Here is a 17223-nt window from a genome sequence, read left to right on the forward strand (position 1 = left end):
TACAATCAAGTAGTCTTGTAAAACTTGCTTGCATTAAGGAAGATGAGAGATAGTAGTCATTGGTTCGATAGGTAGGAGAGGGATGATGGTATATTTTAATACTATTCACTTACAATCTAAAAAAATAAAATTATGTTATTGAAATTCAGTTAAAACTAAAAAAATAAAATTAATGTTTAAAATTGACAATTTCATTAATTCAAAGTATGATTAAAAATGTTACAAAAATAGAGCCATGCATAAAGTCTTTTTATGTAGTTTGTGATCCGTTAAAAAAGCACTTTCCATACAAAAATTCGGAGAAAACTAATTCCATTAAGCTTAAAGGGTGTACATTTGTGTAAGAACTGTGATCAGTTTCTCCTATTTTACTCAATCCAATATAATCTGAGAACACCTTCCATTTCATTAGCTTTCGATCAGAGATGGGACGCAAGTTCTTCGTTGGCGGCAACTGGAAATGCGTAATATTATTATCCTGTCACCATTTAATGCATTGTTTTAAGCTTTTTTTAATATATATGTTTAATGTTCCATGTCTCATTAATCAATTGTTTGTTATTTGATCTTGCGAATTTTGTTAATAATCATTGAAAATGTTAATAATATTAGGAGTATGGTTTCTGTATGATTTGCATGATATAATATTTGTTTTATGATTCATGATTCTGTGATTTTGATTTCTTCTATTGGAGGGAAGCTTAATGATATCAACAAATGTATGGGATGATTTTTTACCGTTGGAAAGTTGTTTGGTTGATTAAGTTCAAAAGTGTAGATACTAATTATCTTAGATTTAGTGATTATAGAATACATTTTTGTCGTTTCATATCAGACATCTGCTTTTTGTTAGTAAGAATTAGCAACCAGATGTCCGGATTTCCTTTTGTTGATAAAATTATTTGATAATTTTGGTTGTAGAATGGAACTAAAGACGAGGTTAAGCAGATTGTGTCAACACTTAATGGCGGTCAAGTGCCATCTGCAGATGTTGTAGGTAAGCAATACCAACCCATAATTGGTCAAACGAGTCGATCATTTAGCATCATGATTATTGAAATCCGTAAACATTTGGTTAGGTATATCGATATGCATATCATTCATCCAACTAGTTTCTCCATTTTTTGCAGAGATTGTGGTGAGCCCGCCGTTTGTGTTCATCCAATGCGTAAAAAGTGAACTGAAGTCCCACTTTCAAGTTGCAGCCCAAAATTGTTGGGTTAAGAAAGGTGGCGCGTTCACTGGCGAAATTAGGTATATTTCCACGTCATAAAGAAAGCGTTAACCTCTCCTTTAAAACGGTTTTTGATCTTCATTCATTTCAAAATTTGTTTAATGATTCTGAAATTGATATTCTTTTGTATGTGCAGTGCAGAAATGCTTGTCAACTTGGGTATCCCGTGGGTCATTATTGGTCACTCTGAAAGGAGAGCTATATTTAAAGAAAGCAACGAAGTAATCTGCTTAACATATGAATGTTTCATGTCCATTTGTTAATGAAGATGTAAATACATTCTCATTAATTTGGTAAATGAATTCAGTTTGTAGGAGACAAAGTTGCGTACGCGCTTTCTCAAGGTTTGAAGGTGATTGCTTGTGTTGGGGAGACTCTTGAAGAACGCGAAGCTGGAACAACTATGAAAGTTGTTGCTGCACAAACTAAAGCAATTGCAGGTATAAATATCTTTCAAAACTTTTATCGTTCAACAATCTTGATTACCTGGTGTTGGCAGTGGCGGATCCAATTTTTTTTTCTAATGGGTTTCTTTTGATAGATTATCACTAATTTTTCCAAATCATACAAGGTTATCACTAATTCTCACTATTTTTTTCCAAACTAACTGGGTTCCAAGGAACCCATAAAATGTGGCTAAATCCGCCATTGGGTGTTGGGCCTATTGGCCCATTAGAACCCTTATTAAGTTAGCAAGTTTTAAAAGACTAACCCGTTCTATAATTTGAGTAAACCCAACTTGATCCGTTATATATCTTGACTTGACACAAATATACGTATTATATAGTCACTCCTATTAATATATCACATTCAAATTTTGTGAACATTTTTTATTGCAGACAAGATCTCAAGCTGGGATAATGTCGTCCTTGCATATGAGCCCGTTTGGGCTATTGGAACCGGGAAGGTTGCAACTCCAGCTCAGGCTCAAGAAGTAAGCCGAATATATGCTTTTATACTTCCTTGTATAACATCATGTGTGAGCATAAGTTTAAGAAATATAACTGTGATTAACAGGTACATGCAGAGTTAAGGAAATGGCTTGAAACAAACATCAAGGCTGATGTGGCAGCTTCAACAAGGATTATCTATGGAGGTTTGTCAATATATGTATTTAGGGGCTGTTTGTTTAGCTCTTAATGGGACTCTTAATGGTTTAGACCTCTTACTGGTTTAACATTTAATGGTTTAGACTGTTTGTTTCACGAGCAGATGTCTGAATGGTTAAGCATTATACTGAGTCTGATTGGTTAAGACCTATAATCTGAATTAGTCAGGGATTTGCCTTTGAACGGTTAAACATTATACTGGCTCTTAATGGTTCAAACCTCTTAATGATTCAGCACTTAATGATTCAGACCTCTTACTGGTTCAGCACTTAACCATTTAGAAGTTGCCAAACTGCCCCTTAGTTTCTATTTTGGAAAATTAAAATTTAATTATAATGTATCTGTTTGCAGGATCTGTGAATGGTTCCAACTGCAAGGAATTGGGAGGGCAACAAGATGTTGATGGTTTCTTGGTTGGTGGTGCTTCTCTCAAGGTGAATTATATCATATTTTAAATATATTTTTTAGTTGATAGTTTGTTATATTTTATTTTTAATTTTTGTGTATCTTTTTTTTATGTAGCCTGAATTCATTGATATCATCAAGGCTGCTGAAGTGAAGAAAAGTGCATGAGTTTTATATCAGTTATGATGTCAAATTTTGAGGAATTCAATTTAAATTAGAAAAGATGTTTTGTCTAATAAGAGAATAAGTTGTTATGTGCATACATGATTTGTTGCTATAGAATGTTTTGGCCCATGTGCGGATTTATTCCTGACTAGCCAGTTTGTGGTATTAAAGTATTAAACTTACAAGTTGAGACATGTTTTATAAGTTACAAATTGCAAAGACAGAAGGTTGAAATTTTATTTATCATGTATTTTTATTAATTTTTTGACAACTTACGTTCTATGTTTATTTTTTTAACATTGCAGTATAAATCTATTGAAAATGATTAAAATAAAGTTGCCATGAATAGTGATTTTTAATTTTTAAGCAATTGTTTTAATTTTCATAATAATATTTTATTTATCATGTATTTTTATTATTTTTCTGACAACTTGTGTTCTATGTTTATTTATTTTAACATTGTAGTATAAATCTATTGAAAACGGATAATTTGCTACTATCGTACTAAATCGAACCAAAACTGTTTTTTTTCAACATTTTAGTATAAAGTTTATTGAAACGGCTATTGTGCCCCTGTCGTACCAAAAAAGAACTGAAACCGACTGAATAATATATGTATTGGTACCAATATTTATTTATATTGTGTTTGCTTCCGATAAACCAATACTTATTTATATTGTTTTGCTTTTGATAAATTGACATTGTATTGTTACCACATCATACCGAACACATCGGTACCTGCGTATGTACTCATTTGTATGGTTTATGCTTGGTAATGAGTTTTATGCCGCTACTGTAGTTAACCAAATCGAAACCGACCAAACAACATCGGTATGGGTACCGGTACTTATTTTTATTGTTTATACTAAACAGAAGGTTAAACTTATATATTGAATTATTGATATACATAATTGTGTATTTAGATTTTTATTTTGATGATAAGTTTATAAATTAGAGTATATCATTTAACGCCCTAAAAGTTTCATATAGTATTTATTGAGAAAATTTACTTATAACGTAATCCATCTTTTTAAAATCAATCTGACGAGTTCAATAGCCGGTTACGAAACCCCTCCTTGTATCTTACAACTTACAAGACTGCTAATAACAACACACGAGAATATATTAGTCTATGTGTAGTGCGTTAGCGTCCCACTACACGTCACCTGCCAAATCACGGTTAAACCATTACAAGTTGCTATCCATAGGGTGCCAGTGGTGCTTCAATCGTTGGAATGGCGAGCACCAAAGGAGAAGGGGTGGAGCCCATTGCATCTTCCAACCAATCACACTTTTCTATTCTTTTTTTTTTTCTTAATTTAATTTTTAGTTAATCCACTACACAATAGGTGGTTTGGTTATTGATCTCTACTTACGTGATGCTACCGCTAACACTATATCAAATTTTGAGTGATTTAGTTATTCATTACACACGGTCACAATGGACTCTTAAAAACATTTCGAGTAAGTTACTTTTTTAACTCCCCGTGTTTTAGTGGTTTTAACCACTTAAATCTAAAATTAAAAAGTTTAACGTCCCGAGTTTCCTAACCGCTTATTTTATAACGTTTTGAGCCCAACTTTTTAACACTTGTACTTTTGATTTTGAACTCAAATGGTTAAAATCACTAAAACACAGGGAATCAAAACGTTATAAAATGAGAGCTTAGAGACTCAAAGTATTAAACTTTTTAATTTTAGACTCAATTAGTTAAAACCACTAAAACCCAAAACCTAGTAATTTACTCAAACATTTTTCTCATGTATGAAAACAAGAACATTCATCAACCCATGAGATTTTAAATTTTAATATTCCATTTATTTATATTCCGTGCAAAGTGCGCATGAAACAAAAACGAATGACAAAAACGAGACGTTCCTATTCAATATTCAGGTCCCCAAGTATAACATTCCCCCCAAAAAACAAAACCAAAAGCTGAATCGAATCACCAAATTGCAAACCATCTGTTAATTTCACCGCAAACCAACGTACCACGAATCTTTTCCCCCATTTCAATTTCAATTTCAACCCGAATATCCCTTTATTGTGGATGGAAAATTTGCATTCCACTACCCAAGAATCTAAACTTCTTTACTCGTTTTCTGTTCATCATCCCTATATATACCCAGATTGCGTAACCTTTCCAATGCAGCAGAGTCCTTTTGGGTTTCATTCTAAATTGAATTTGCTAGGGCTCTTTCTACAATTTCATTTTTTTATATTCAGGTAATTTCTTAATAATCTCTTGAATTTGAATTTCAAATATGAAATATTGTTTTTTTTATGTTAATTAGAATTTTCTTATTATGTTTTGAAGAAATTTCTATGTATTAACTGTGTGATTTGAATTCGACAAACACTGTTATATTATTCCAGAAAGTATAATTTTGACTTTTGGAAGTCAAACTTTCTGAGCAATTCTTCACCTGTTCAACGTTTCCAGACCAGTTACAAATTTACAATACGAATATTTGTGTCGTTTATTTGTCGTTTTAAAGAACTATTCATCAAGTTTCAGGTTGAAAACTTGAAAAGTCATCTATTTTATTCTTAAAAGTCAAACTTTGACCTTTATTTTCTCATGCGTACATATAAATTCTTGAAGTTGTGTTACATGATTCATAACAATTCTGAGAGTAGGAATTAGGAAACATTTATATTGTGTTCTTCAAAGCTGTAGATAATTTCGGCTCCTCGCATAACAAGATTTTTCCTTTATATGCAGGATATTTATTGTTTGATTTTATTAATCAAGATTAATAAATTTACTACAAGTTTTCAACACTCCTAAGACGTAAAATATGGGCTTCCTGGGAAATGTAAGCATCTTACTTCACTTTCAATCGTTGTTCGATAATTTTCCGTTTATATAGATGCCTATAACATGATATACGTATTGGAAATATTCGTTTTGCTTGTTTATCTCATTGGCCTTTTTGTTTTTGATCGTAGGATCATGATGACGGTTTGCAGCAATCACAAATTGGTAAGCTTAATTATCTGTAAATTAACATTTGTTTCTCATTAAAATATTTAGAGTTAAATACCATTTTAGTCCCTGTGGTTTGGGTTATTTTGCCAGTTTAGTCCAAAGGTTTCATTTTTTGCCTGTGGGTCCAAAAAGGTTTCACCGTTGCCATTTTAGTCCACTGGGTTAACTTCATCCGTTTTTTCTGTTAATGAGAAGGGCAATTCAGTCATTTTATATGTAATTTTGTTAATAGAAAGACAATTCGGCCATATAAAATGACCGAACTGCCCTTCTCGTTAACAGAAAAAATGGATAAAGTTAACCCAGTGGACTAAAATGACAACGATGAAACCTTTTTGGACTCACAGGAGAAAAATGAAACCTTTGGAGTTTGGACTAAACTGGCAAAATGGCCCAAATCATAGGGACTAAAAATGGCATTTAACTCTAATATTTATTATCAATTATCCTAGCTAAATTTGGTCTTTTATTCGCCAGTGATACGCAATGGAAGAGAAGTTTTGCTTCAGGTAACTATGGGTTAAAAATTTAAAATTGTTTAGTCCCACTGGTTAGTAGAGTATTGGTAGGCCCCCCGCAAGTTTACCTGACGGATTCTCACGGTTACAAAAAAAAAAACACCGATGTTTATCGTATTACATTCTAACAAAATGTCGCAAAATCTGTAACTTTTCAGGCTTTCAATTGGGAGTCACATAAACACGACTGGTGGAGAAATTTGGAGAGAAAAGTACCCGATATGGCAAAGTCCGGGATTACATCAGCTTGGTTGCCACCTGCAACTCAATCGTTTTCACGCGAAGGTTCGTTAAAATCTAGCCAAAAAAAACCATATAAATATACTATTGTTTTCTAATATTTTTTAAACTCTTTCACAGGCTACCTTCCACAGAACCTCTATTCTCTTAACTCTTCATACGGATCTGAACATTTGCTTAAAACATTACTAAATAAAATGAAGCAGTATAATATTCGACCGATGGCTGACATTGTTATCAATCATCGTGTGGGGACCACCCAAGGACATGGCGGAAGGTATAACCGTTATGATGGGATACCGTTGTCATGGGATGAACGCGCTGTTACGTCGTGTACAGGTGGACGGGTATGCACTAAAAATAAAATATTATTCGTGACCATATATACATATCGTGCGGTATATTAAGTTTAATAATTGCTTACTTATGTTGTATTATACAGGGTAACCGGAGTACTGGAGACAACTTTAACGGGGTTCCTAATATCGATCATATGCAAGATTTTGTTAGAAAAGATATTATCGGTTGGCTAAAATGGCTAAGATATACTGTTGGTTTTCAAGATTTCCGTTTTGATTTCGCAAGAGGGTATTGCGTATAATCCTTTTTTCGTATACGTAACATTTTATTTAAAACTTATGGTTGTCTAATCGGCTATTTACTGATGTTACTTATAGTTATTCGGCAAAATACGTGAAAGAATATATCGAGGGTGCAAAGCCAGTATTTTGCGTTGGAGAATATTGGGACTCGTGCAACTATAAAGGCACTTACTTGGATTACAATCAAGGTTCCTTATTTTAAAATTTAAATTCTTATTCTAATTTTGAACCTTTTGTGACGCATTTTGTATGCCAGTACTGAATAATTTTACTTGCAGATAGTCATCGACAACGTATTGTTAATTGGATTGATGCCACAGGGCAGCTTTCTACAGCATTTGACTTCACAACAAAAGGAATTCTTCAGGTACATTCCGAAAGTTGTAAATTACTTGAAAGAGTAAAGTACACGTATGGTCCCTGTGGTTTACCAAAATTTTGGATTTGATCCCTAGCTTTTCAAAAGCACACGAACGGTCCCTATGGTTTGCACTTTGTAACTTGAGTTAAATGCCATTTTAGTCCCTGTGGTTTGAGCCATTTTGCCAGTTTAGTCCAAAGGTTTCATTTTTAGCCTGTGGATCCAAAAAGGTTTCACCATTGCCATTTTAGTCCACTAGGTTAACTTCATCCATTTTTTCTGTTAACGAGAAGGGCAATTTGGTCATTTTATATGCACTTCTCGTTAACAGAAAAATGGATGAAGTTAACCTAGTGGACTAAAATGGCAATGGTGAAACCTTTTTGGACCCACAGGCGAAAAATGAAACCTTTGAACTAAACTGGCAAAATGGCCCAAACCACAGGGACTAAAATGGTGCCCGACCAACAAATCTAAAGGTTACAACGGGTCCAAGTTGGCGACTAAACGCGTTACAGTGCAAACCACAGGGACTATCCATGTACTTATAGAAAAAAAAAGCTGGGGACTAAATTCGTTAACAAATGCAAACAACAGGGACCATCCGTGTACTTTTGGAAAGCAAGAGTCCAATTCCAAAAATTTGGGAAACCATAGGGACTATCCGTGTACTTTACTTGAAAGTATCAATTTAGTGGTGTTTTACTTTTACCGTAAATGTTAATGTTTTTTTATTGCAGGAAGCTGTTAAGGGGCAACTTTGGCGTTTGCGTGACGCACAAGGAAAGCCGCCAGGTGTAATGGGATGGTGGCCTTCAAGAGCTGTAACGTTTCTTGACAATCATGACACCGGTTCCACTCAGGTATGATGTTATTATGTTAATGCTCATCATGGGCATATATGTCAATATATTTATCCGTAAAAGAATATCAGAACATATGATTTCCTTGCCTAATAAATGAAGCGAATTTGTTTTTATATTGCAGGGTCATTGGCCATTTCCTTCAGATCATGTCATGGAGGTATAGGATTCATATTTTTCTTGATTATACATATATACTTGAAAAGTCAACTTTTGACTTTTGAAGACACGTTTATATGGGTTTATTGTTTTGATTTCTAACTTGTTGACACTATTCAGGGCTACGCGTATATCCTGACGCATCCAGGGATACCCTCAATCTTCTATGACCATTTCTATGATTGGGGCAGCAGCATGCACGACCAAATTGCGAAACTGGTACGTATTGCTGCCAAAATGATCAAAACAGGCCGGGTCGGGTCGTATCCAACCACTTATGTCCGAATTCTTAAACCTTTTCTTTCATAAATACTAATACATAATTTAAGCTAATTTGGATTACCGTTGACTTGTTGACCCATTTGACCCGTATCCTTTTTGATTAAATAATCCGGCAGTAAATTGCCATTTTCATCCCTGAGGTTTGGCTAGTTTTGCGACTTCCGTCCGAAGGTTTGTTTTTTCGCATCTGGATCCAAAAGGTTTGAAATCTTCCCATTTTCATCCGGCTCGTTAACTCCATCCATTTTTCTCTGTTAAGTCAGGGAAAAATGGATGGAGTTAACGAGCCGGATGAAAATGGCAAGATTTTAAACCTTTTGGATCCAGATGCGGAAAGACAAACCTTTGGACGAAAGTCACAAAACTGGCTAAACCTCAGGGACGAAAATGACATTTTACTCAATATTCCGTTCTTAACCGGAGCCAAACCCATTCTCACATATTTGATAATTCAAACTAATATGCAGATTCATATTCGCAAGAAGCAAGACATAAACAGCAGATCCCCGATTAGAATCATCGAGGCCCAATCCAATCTTTATGCAGCTATAATCGGAGAGAAACTGTGCATGAAAATTGGTAGTGGTTCGTGGTGTCCCACAGGGCCCGAGTGGAAACTTGCAGCCCATGGGCACCAATATGCAGTTTGGCATAAGTAAATCAACAAGGATCAGCGTTTCCTACTACATTGAATAAAGTAGTCGATCGGACATTATATTGTTATTTTGAATATTCTTTGCAACGGGAATTATATCGGTCACACATTGTGGGAACTTCTACATTGACCTATGTATGATTTTATCCAATATGTTAAACAATATTTATGCCTTGATCAATTCATATCCATAATGTCAAAACTGCTTTAGTGTAAATAACAAAGATGATAAGTTAACGAATAAACCATTAACTCTCGCTAAAGTCGAACCTTAATCTGTCTCTAGATCTTTACAACCCCGGACTTGTATAATTCAATAGTTATAAACATTTCTAAAATGTTACTCTAACAGCCATGAACCATCAAAGCCTTTCATGGATTTAGTGAATTTTCATTTTCAAAACCTTCAAGTGTTGGTGCATACGTAAGCGTCAATATTGTCCCCAAGCAGAGGTCTCAGGTTCCAAATCTCGTTTATTAGCAGGGTATTGATGGTTCCTGTAAATTTCAAATTTCAGAAAAATGAAACTACACCTAGTTGAACATTAATTTTTTTCTAATTTACTAACATGCAAAAGAGAAATAAATGTTCAAATCATCACTATAGTACATGCACATGGCTAATTTCATCATGTTCACACTAAATTTTTTAAGAAAATAGTTATCCTTTGACCAACTTGAAAATTAATCTGGTTAATTTTGAACCAGCCAAATTACAATAGGTTTTTTTGTGACATTTTTATATAAACTAGTTGATTTCCGCCCGCGTGTTGCGGCAGGTACTCAATGACTACAAAAGGCGTGTCAGCAACGGCAAGCAGATATTGAATATCAAAACATAAATAAAAATAACGTGGTAAGGATAGTCATTCCGTCCTAAAAAAGCGATTTTAAATAACCTAATATATAATAATAGACCCACACGTCCTACACGTTGAAAATTCGGTTGTTTTCAGTTCAGTAATTACGGTGCTAACACGTTAAAATATTGATGAGCTCGGAACCTGTAACGGCACCGAAAGTGCCGATCCGGAAAATCATCGAAATTAGGTATCGACATCGAAAATGTCTGGTACAATACTGTATGGTATTTGAAGGTAAAAATCAATAAATACAGGTATGGTGCCAGGGGCGTACCCACCTGATGAAACAATGGTTAACCGGGCAGAGTTAACTCACTGGTCTCGTCAAGAAGGGTTAATCCCTTCCTCTCGAGGATCGCTGGCTGGTCACCGGTGGGTTGATCTCCTGCACAAGGAAACAAACCGTGACCCGTAACAAGGAGGATGGGGTGGGGGGTGCTCCTTGTTATCACTCTCCGGCGTGAGAATCAGTAGTCTGCTTGGGAAGCAAAGTATGATAGTAGTAGTAGTAGTAGTGAGAGAGTTGTGAAGAGATACCTCAAACCTGGTTCGGGGTTGGTATTTATAGCCGAGGAGTGAAGGAGGAGGTGGATGGATAGACTGACGGCATGCTGCACCTTTGCAGGTGTGTCAGACATGTTGGCCGGGGAGGCGACGCCACGTCAGTCTGTTGCTTACGTAGTCCTGACAGGCGGCTACCATTGGTGCTACTTGCTCTGTGGTGTCAGTCCCACTTGATGAGTAGACAGGGTGCGGTGCACGCCGCATCGCTGTCTGCGGTAACTGTAGATGTTCCCGCGTCGTACTCTTCTGATCAAGAAATACGCAAGATGTGGTGCCAGGCCGCATCATCGGCTGTGGTGACTGTTGCTGTTATCCAGCTTCTCTGTATTGATAGAAGTGTTCACTGGATGTGGTGCGGGGCCGCATCGCTGTGAATACTTCCGTTTTCATACACCAGATGCGGTGCCAGCCGCATCGCTATACCGTTCTCATATTCCAGGTAAGTCCTTCTCCATCACTGGACAGATTGGATTCAACCACTGTGTCCAAGTAGGTTGTTAGCTAGTGGGGGTTTTGATAAGGGTAATGCTCACTCGCGGTCGATGCTGACGCGAGATCTGGGACCATACCCCTTCAAGTCCCCCCAGTCTAGTGTTGCTGCCATATGCAAGTTGCATGTGGGAGGAGTACTGGACTATGGTGTTGAGAAGGTAGTTTGGAGTCTGGAGAAGATCCTAGGCCATGTGGATGGTCTTTGCTCTTTGTAAATCAAGCTGGAGGTCTGGAAGGGTCATTTGATGCCTCTTCCGTACCAGTGAGAATGTTTCGTCTGATGCGAAATTCTCAGCCTCGGGTCGGGTGCCACCTGTTGGTGTGTCGAACCAACCTTGAGACCTTGCCGGGCGGATGCACAAACTTCGAACCAATCTCTGAGATGGTGGTTGAAGGTGTGCACAAACTTCGAACCAACCTTTGAGGTGGTGAATGAAGAAGAGAGTTTTCTGATGTCATGATTGGACATCAAATGATGATCCCTTTTGTGGGGTGTTCATGTTCTTCCAATTAGCTCTCTAGTAACCGCACGTCCTTTGCGGTTACCTCGTTGCTTGACATTGTTAGCCACGGTTGTGGGAACAATGTTGGGTACTTGCGTCATTGTTGGCCATGTTTGGTCGAACAATGTGATTCTGGATAATGGTCAAATAAGCATGGTCATAGGCATGGTAATGCCCACCATTGTTTATTCTATCCGTCTTACAAGTAAGGTAACAAAGTCATAAGCAGACTTGTTACCGCTGTTCGATCGCTTGTTGTTCGACGAGATCTCGTATGATCATTGGGGATCTCGTCCGCATCTCTTCCTTAGCCACCTTCCTTCACGCTCCAATACCGAGGAGTTTTCCTTGAAGTAGTTTCGTTCCTCGATGTGAAGACTTAGTTGTGGCTCTTCCGTAGCAACCATTTGCGGAAGCTATGGTTGTGTCCGCAGCGACTCATGAGTGTCTGTGGTTTTGTCACCCCGTACTCGCTTGAAACGGGTGTGTTGCTCGGATGTGGCTCTTGAAGGATCAGGAGTCAGGGTTGCTGATGTGCGTACGCGTACATTCCCTTCCTTCTTCTCGTTAAAGAAGTTGTTTATGCACCCTCTGTGGTTGTGAACCGGACAGGAGGGATTTGAAGCTTGAAGAGAATGAAGGCAATGCGGCTTACCTGTTTCTGAGATGCGGTTCAGTCCAATGAATAACGCTGGTTCTGAGTATCTGACACACCTGTACGGGCTCGTGTGTGTCATCTCCGCATATTCCACGTGTGCTCGTCGGTATGTGCGGACATGTTTATACCCCTTAACCATGGAAAGATATAATTTTTTGGCTATTTTATGGGGTATGTAAAAAAACGACATGCGGTATGGGTTATGGTGCGGTATACCAGAGAAACCGCATGCCGCTTGTGTTTGGATAATGTTGTCGCTTTTTGTTGTACACGTGGCTGAGCGCACGTGTGAGTTGGTGGAAGTTGGTGAGATTTTCTGGCATGTGCTGAAATGAAAGGACAGTTGCACTGCCCGAGGCCATTAAATCCACTGTAGCAGGAGTGTAAACGTCTCCTTTGTCAGGCGCGTGGGCGGCCACGCGCGCGTGGTAACCGTCAGCGAAAAGGTCGCTTGACACGTGGTGTCGCGTAATTCGCTCTTTTTTGGACGTGGTGATTCAGTTTCCATGTTGCATTTATTGCGGTGAGTATATAAGGGGAAACCGTTTGTGGTTTCCCCTCACTTGTTCAAAATTTCAAAAATTTTCGATGAGAGAAACAGTTTCCTCTTGTCTTCTCCGATAAGATTTTCTGAAATTCCGGTGAGGTAGTTTGAGTTTTTCTACTCACGTTCTTCTCTACATTCATATTTGTGATGGCTGAACCGTCGAATGTACACAATGTGGAGGGTGAGAACCCTGAAGAGCCGGTTGTGGCGGCTGATGAAGATGAAGATGATGATGGTGGTGCCGTCGGTGGTGGTTTACCGGTTTTGAAGTGGTCGAAATGTGGTTTTAAAACCCTGATGACCACTATCCAGATGGCCGACGACTGGAAAGTCACTTACCCACAAGAGGGTGATACTGGTGCCGATGCTCCGGCCGGCTATATCACATTGTGGGCTGATTTTTTCACCGATGGCAACCTTCGATTGCCGGTGACAGTGTTCGTTGCGAAGGTTCTAGAGTACTATCATCTCCATATCTCCCAACTAAGTCCATTTGGGATGTTCCGAATTAGGAACTTTGAGTACACCTTTCGTGCCCATGGGTTGGGCGTCACTGTTGAGAATTTCCGGCGGTTTTACCAGTTGACGGTGAACGCCGGATTTTTTTCTTTTACTCAACGACATGGGAGTTTGAAGTTGATGACACCTCCCAAGGGTGTAACCGGTTGGAAGAGGAAATTCTTTTACGTTAAAGCCTGTGCGGTCTACGCCCATATGACTTTTCAGGACGTAAATGTGGGTGTTACGGATGAGGATATTCTTGTTGCCACCACAAAGACTGTGGGTTGGTTCTCTAGGCTGCAGCCTATTGAACTCAAGAAGTTAGACAACAACCAGATGTGGGTGTTGCGGATGATGCTCAGCAGGCCGGATAGGAAGGCAAGGCCCGTTCTGCGGGAAAAGAGTGGTGGTAAGCTTGTTACTTTTGATTATTTTCCTTGCTTCATTATCCTTTTAGTGATGTGCATGCGCTGTATCAGTGGATGCGGTTGGTCTGTGGAGGATGTTTGAGCCCGATTTTGAGGGCAAGGTTGAGCTGATTCCGCTTGATGTACGGGAAGGTTTTAATCTGGAGATTGTTGGCAACTTCCGCGTACCCACACGTGCTGTGCTGAATGCACCTGTGCCAGAAGGCGAAGAAGGTATTTTCTAAGTTGCTCTTGTTTTCAAAGTTCACCCTTGTAAGGTGTTTTTCCCTGCAGGTATTCTTAGGGATTTGGGGAAGTTTGAAAAGCGTATCCCCAAGAAGCACGTGGAGAAGAAGCAGGTGAAGAAAACCGCGCGGGGCCGTGGTAAGGAGAAAACTGAGGGTTCTGCTGCCCCTCCCTTGGTGTCACCGGCCGCAGGTACCTATCGTTCTTGTTACCGCAGATATACCGATTACGTGGTAGTATCTGACACCCTTGAGGGTTTGGGTGTTCCAGGTGGTGGTGCGGCTGTAGGCGTGGCTACTGCGGGTTCCACCGTTGATGGTGGTAAGAGGAAACCGGAGGAGGCAGCTGCTGCTGGTGGTGAAGTGAAGCGTCGGAAGCTGCAGTCTAAAAGGACTGGTCCGACTCAAAAGAAGCCCTCGGTCCCTGCTGGTAAGTGTTTAACCTTGCAAGTGTTTTGTATGCACAACTTGTTTATTGACAGTTATTGCCTTGTTTGTATTGCAGAACCACAAGATGCAGGGTTTTCTTTCTTTGATGCTCCTGTGTCTCCCTCGCGTACAACAGTTGTGGATGCGGGGGTACCAAAGGAGCCTGCGGCACCTTCTGTTAAGGTGGTTCCTGATCCTACCGTGCAGGTGGAGAAAACGGTGGAGAAGACTGCGTCCCAGATTTTTGATACTGTGGATTCCTCCAACAACCTAATCAGTCCAAATGATGAAGGATTGGACTTGAGGTTTTCTGATGTTGGACCGCAAAAATCTGGGGCTGGACCGCAGAAGTCTCCCAGTGCTGAGAAGGCTTCTGGTTCCGCGTCCGGTGGTGCGGGTTATGAAGGACCTCCAATTCAACCTGGAGAGTCTAAGTTGGAATGGTACTACCGTACGTACACTCCGAATCGGAGTACGAGTTATCATCGACCCCCCTGGGTTGTTATGCAGGGGGGATGATATTTCTAGTGATCCTTCTGCATGCAAGGAAATTCTGGGTGGTCTGGGCACCCCATTTGAAGTTGAACGTGCCCGTTCTGCACCTCGTGAGCTGCGCATCAACCAACTTTCTACCATGTTAGTGGGAAGTTCCGTAGTGGCGAACGCCATTCTGGAAGATTACAAGGTGCTAGGCCGCAGGGAGGAGGAAACTGCTCGCTTGCGGGCCGAAGCAGAAGAGTTGGTGAAGGCTGCTCGTGCGGGTGCGGAGCAGCTTGAAAGGGATCGGGTTGCTTTTGAGAAGCAGAAACAGACTACAGAGTGGGCTGCAACTGCTGAGCTAAAACAGGTTCGTACCCGTGGCAAGTTACTTTCTGATGAACGCAAGAGTTGGAACGAAAAGTTTTCCAATGAGCGCAAGAAGTGGAAAGAATCTTGGGCTAAGCAGAATGACAATCTGTTTCGTGCTCGTCAGGAGTTGACGAATGCCAAGGCAGCGAATGCTACTTTGAGCAAAAAGAAGGCTGCGGCCGAGGTGATTGCGGCTAAAGCCCAACAGGCAGAGGCCCGGGCTGTAAAGGCGCTTGAAGAGGCCAAAGAGGCGGGGGCTCGTGCTGCAAAGGCCCTTGAAGAGGCCAAGGAGAGGGAGAGTCGTGCTTCTAAGGCTCTTGAAGAAGCGAATGCTGAGCGGACCCGTTTGGATCGGGTTGTTGGCAGCCTTCAGGTGTGATTTGTTTCTCCTGTTTTATCTTCCCTGCCCTTTGAGAATGTTTATTGATTTCATGTAAACTGTTTCTTGCTTTTGAAAGGCCGAGGTTCAGACCCAGGAGGGTAAGCTCGCAGATATCACTGCCCGCGTGACTGTAGCGGAAGAGCGGGCAAACACGGCTGTCGAGGCCAGAGATGCCTTGACCTTTTCGTTTAACCAGCTTGAGGCTGACCGTGAATGGATGCGGAGTCACGGTATTTCACATGTAAGTACTCCATGCCTTTGTGTTTACTTGGATTAGCGTGTGAGTCTTATCTTTCTTTTATTGTAGATTGTTCAGGCTATCATGGATGCACCTGAAACCGCAACTGGTTTAGACTTGGTCAAACAATGTGCCCGCGATGCCGGTTTTAAAGCTGGTTATAGCCGCTGTATTGGTCACATAAACGTTATGTCCAAAGGCGGTTATAATGAAGAACGGTCCGGGTTTCGTGACGTGGACACTGAAGCGCTCCTTAACGCGGCAGTTGCCTCCTTTTACGATACGTCTCTCTCTGAAGTTGGACGAATGTTTAGAGGCCGCGGATTATGTAGACCGGTTGCGGATGCTATATGCCGATGTAGAAGAGGAAAATCCTGCTGGTGGCGGCCAAGATGGCGCGGGTACCAGTGGTTCAAAATAGGATTTAGGTTGGCCTGTGTGCCCCTTTTTTGTTTTCCTCTTGTATATGTTGGAACTTTATGTAAATCCATTTATGCACCGTGTGGGTGCCTGAATTTTTTGAATATAAAGTTTGTTGTTCAATTTGTACAAGTGTATTTATTTCTTGCATGATTGAACGTGTGTATGCGGGACTCTACCCATTGTGAATGGGGTTGAGTATACTCCATACCGTTGTTATAGGAGTATGCGTCAATTCCATTGTTTGCCTTATTAGGGTTAGGAATTGTGTAAGTTTTGTAAAAACTTGTCCGGAACTCTACCCATTGTGAATGGGGTTGAGTATACTCCATACCGTTGTCGTATGAGTATGCGTCAATTCCATTGTTTACCTTATTAGGGTTTAGGAATTGTGTAAGTTTTGTAAAAACTTGTCTATCCAGCTGGATGGACACTTAATATTCTGCCTTTTGCAGGCCTATTACAATATTTGTGTGTGGTTAGCACTTTGTGTGGGTATCGCGAATGAAGATTTTGCCAATCTGTTTTTGCGGATACCG

General features: G+C 39.7%; 2 protein-coding genes across 2 annotated transcripts; both read left to right on the forward strand.

Annotated features, from left to right (window-relative positions):
* Positions 1 to 318: 318 nt before the first annotated feature.
* LOC110870878 (triosephosphate isomerase, cytosolic) lies at positions 319 to 3069 on the forward strand. Its single transcript, XM_022119966.2, has 9 exons — positions 319 to 464; positions 922 to 997; positions 1131 to 1254; positions 1371 to 1455; positions 1542 to 1674; positions 2074 to 2168; positions 2252 to 2330; positions 2695 to 2777; positions 2866 to 3069. The coding sequence occupies exons 1-9, from the start codon at positions 426 to 428 to the stop codon at positions 2914 to 2916; spliced, it is 765 nt and encodes a 254-aa protein (XP_021975658.1). The 5' UTR covers positions 319 to 425; the 3' UTR covers positions 2917 to 3069.
* A 1744-nt stretch (positions 3070 to 4813) lies between these two features.
* LOC110872220 (probable alpha-amylase 2) lies at positions 4814 to 9773 on the forward strand. Its single transcript, XM_022121003.2, has 13 exons — positions 4814 to 5140; positions 5640 to 5733; positions 5867 to 5900; positions 6384 to 6415; positions 6583 to 6709; positions 6785 to 7011; positions 7107 to 7252; positions 7342 to 7454; positions 7545 to 7633; positions 8368 to 8490; positions 8615 to 8650; positions 8770 to 8868; positions 9399 to 9773. Exons 2-13 carry the CDS (start codon positions 5716 to 5718, stop codon positions 9588 to 9590), a joined length of 1236 nt encoding a protein of 411 aa, XP_021976695.1. The 5' UTR covers positions 4814 to 5140; positions 5640 to 5715; the 3' UTR covers positions 9591 to 9773.
* Positions 9774 to 17223: the final 7450 nt, after the last annotated feature.

This window comes from Helianthus annuus, chromosome 8 (assembly GCF_002127325.2).
Source record: "Helianthus annuus cultivar XRQ/B chromosome 8, HanXRQr2.0-SUNRISE, whole genome shotgun sequence".
Classification (NCBI taxonomy): domain Eukaryota; kingdom Viridiplantae; phylum Streptophyta; class Magnoliopsida; order Asterales; family Asteraceae; genus Helianthus; species Helianthus annuus.

Bases quoted from the DNA above. Each gene is read 5' to 3' on its own strand.
- LOC110870878 (XM_022119966.2), top strand. From the start codon at position 426: ATGGGACGCAAGTTCTTCGTTGGCGGCAACTGGAAATGC. The intron at 2,169-2,251 runs GTAAGCCGAATA...TGTGATTAACAG, and splicing joins CTCCAGCTCAGGCTCAAGAA to GTACATGCAGAGTTAAGGAA. The intron at 2,331-2,694 runs GTTTGTCAATAT...ATCTGTTTGCAG, and splicing joins AACAAGGATTATCTATGGAG to GATCTGTGAATGGTTCCAAC.
- LOC110872220 (XM_022121003.2), top strand. The intron at 7,455-7,544 runs GTTCCTTATTTT...TTTTACTTGCAG, and splicing joins TTACTTGGATTACAATCAAG to ATAGTCATCGACAACGTATT. The intron at 8,869-9,398 runs GTACGTATTGCT...ACTAATATGCAG, and splicing joins ACGACCAAATTGCGAAACTG to ATTCATATTCGCAAGAAGCA.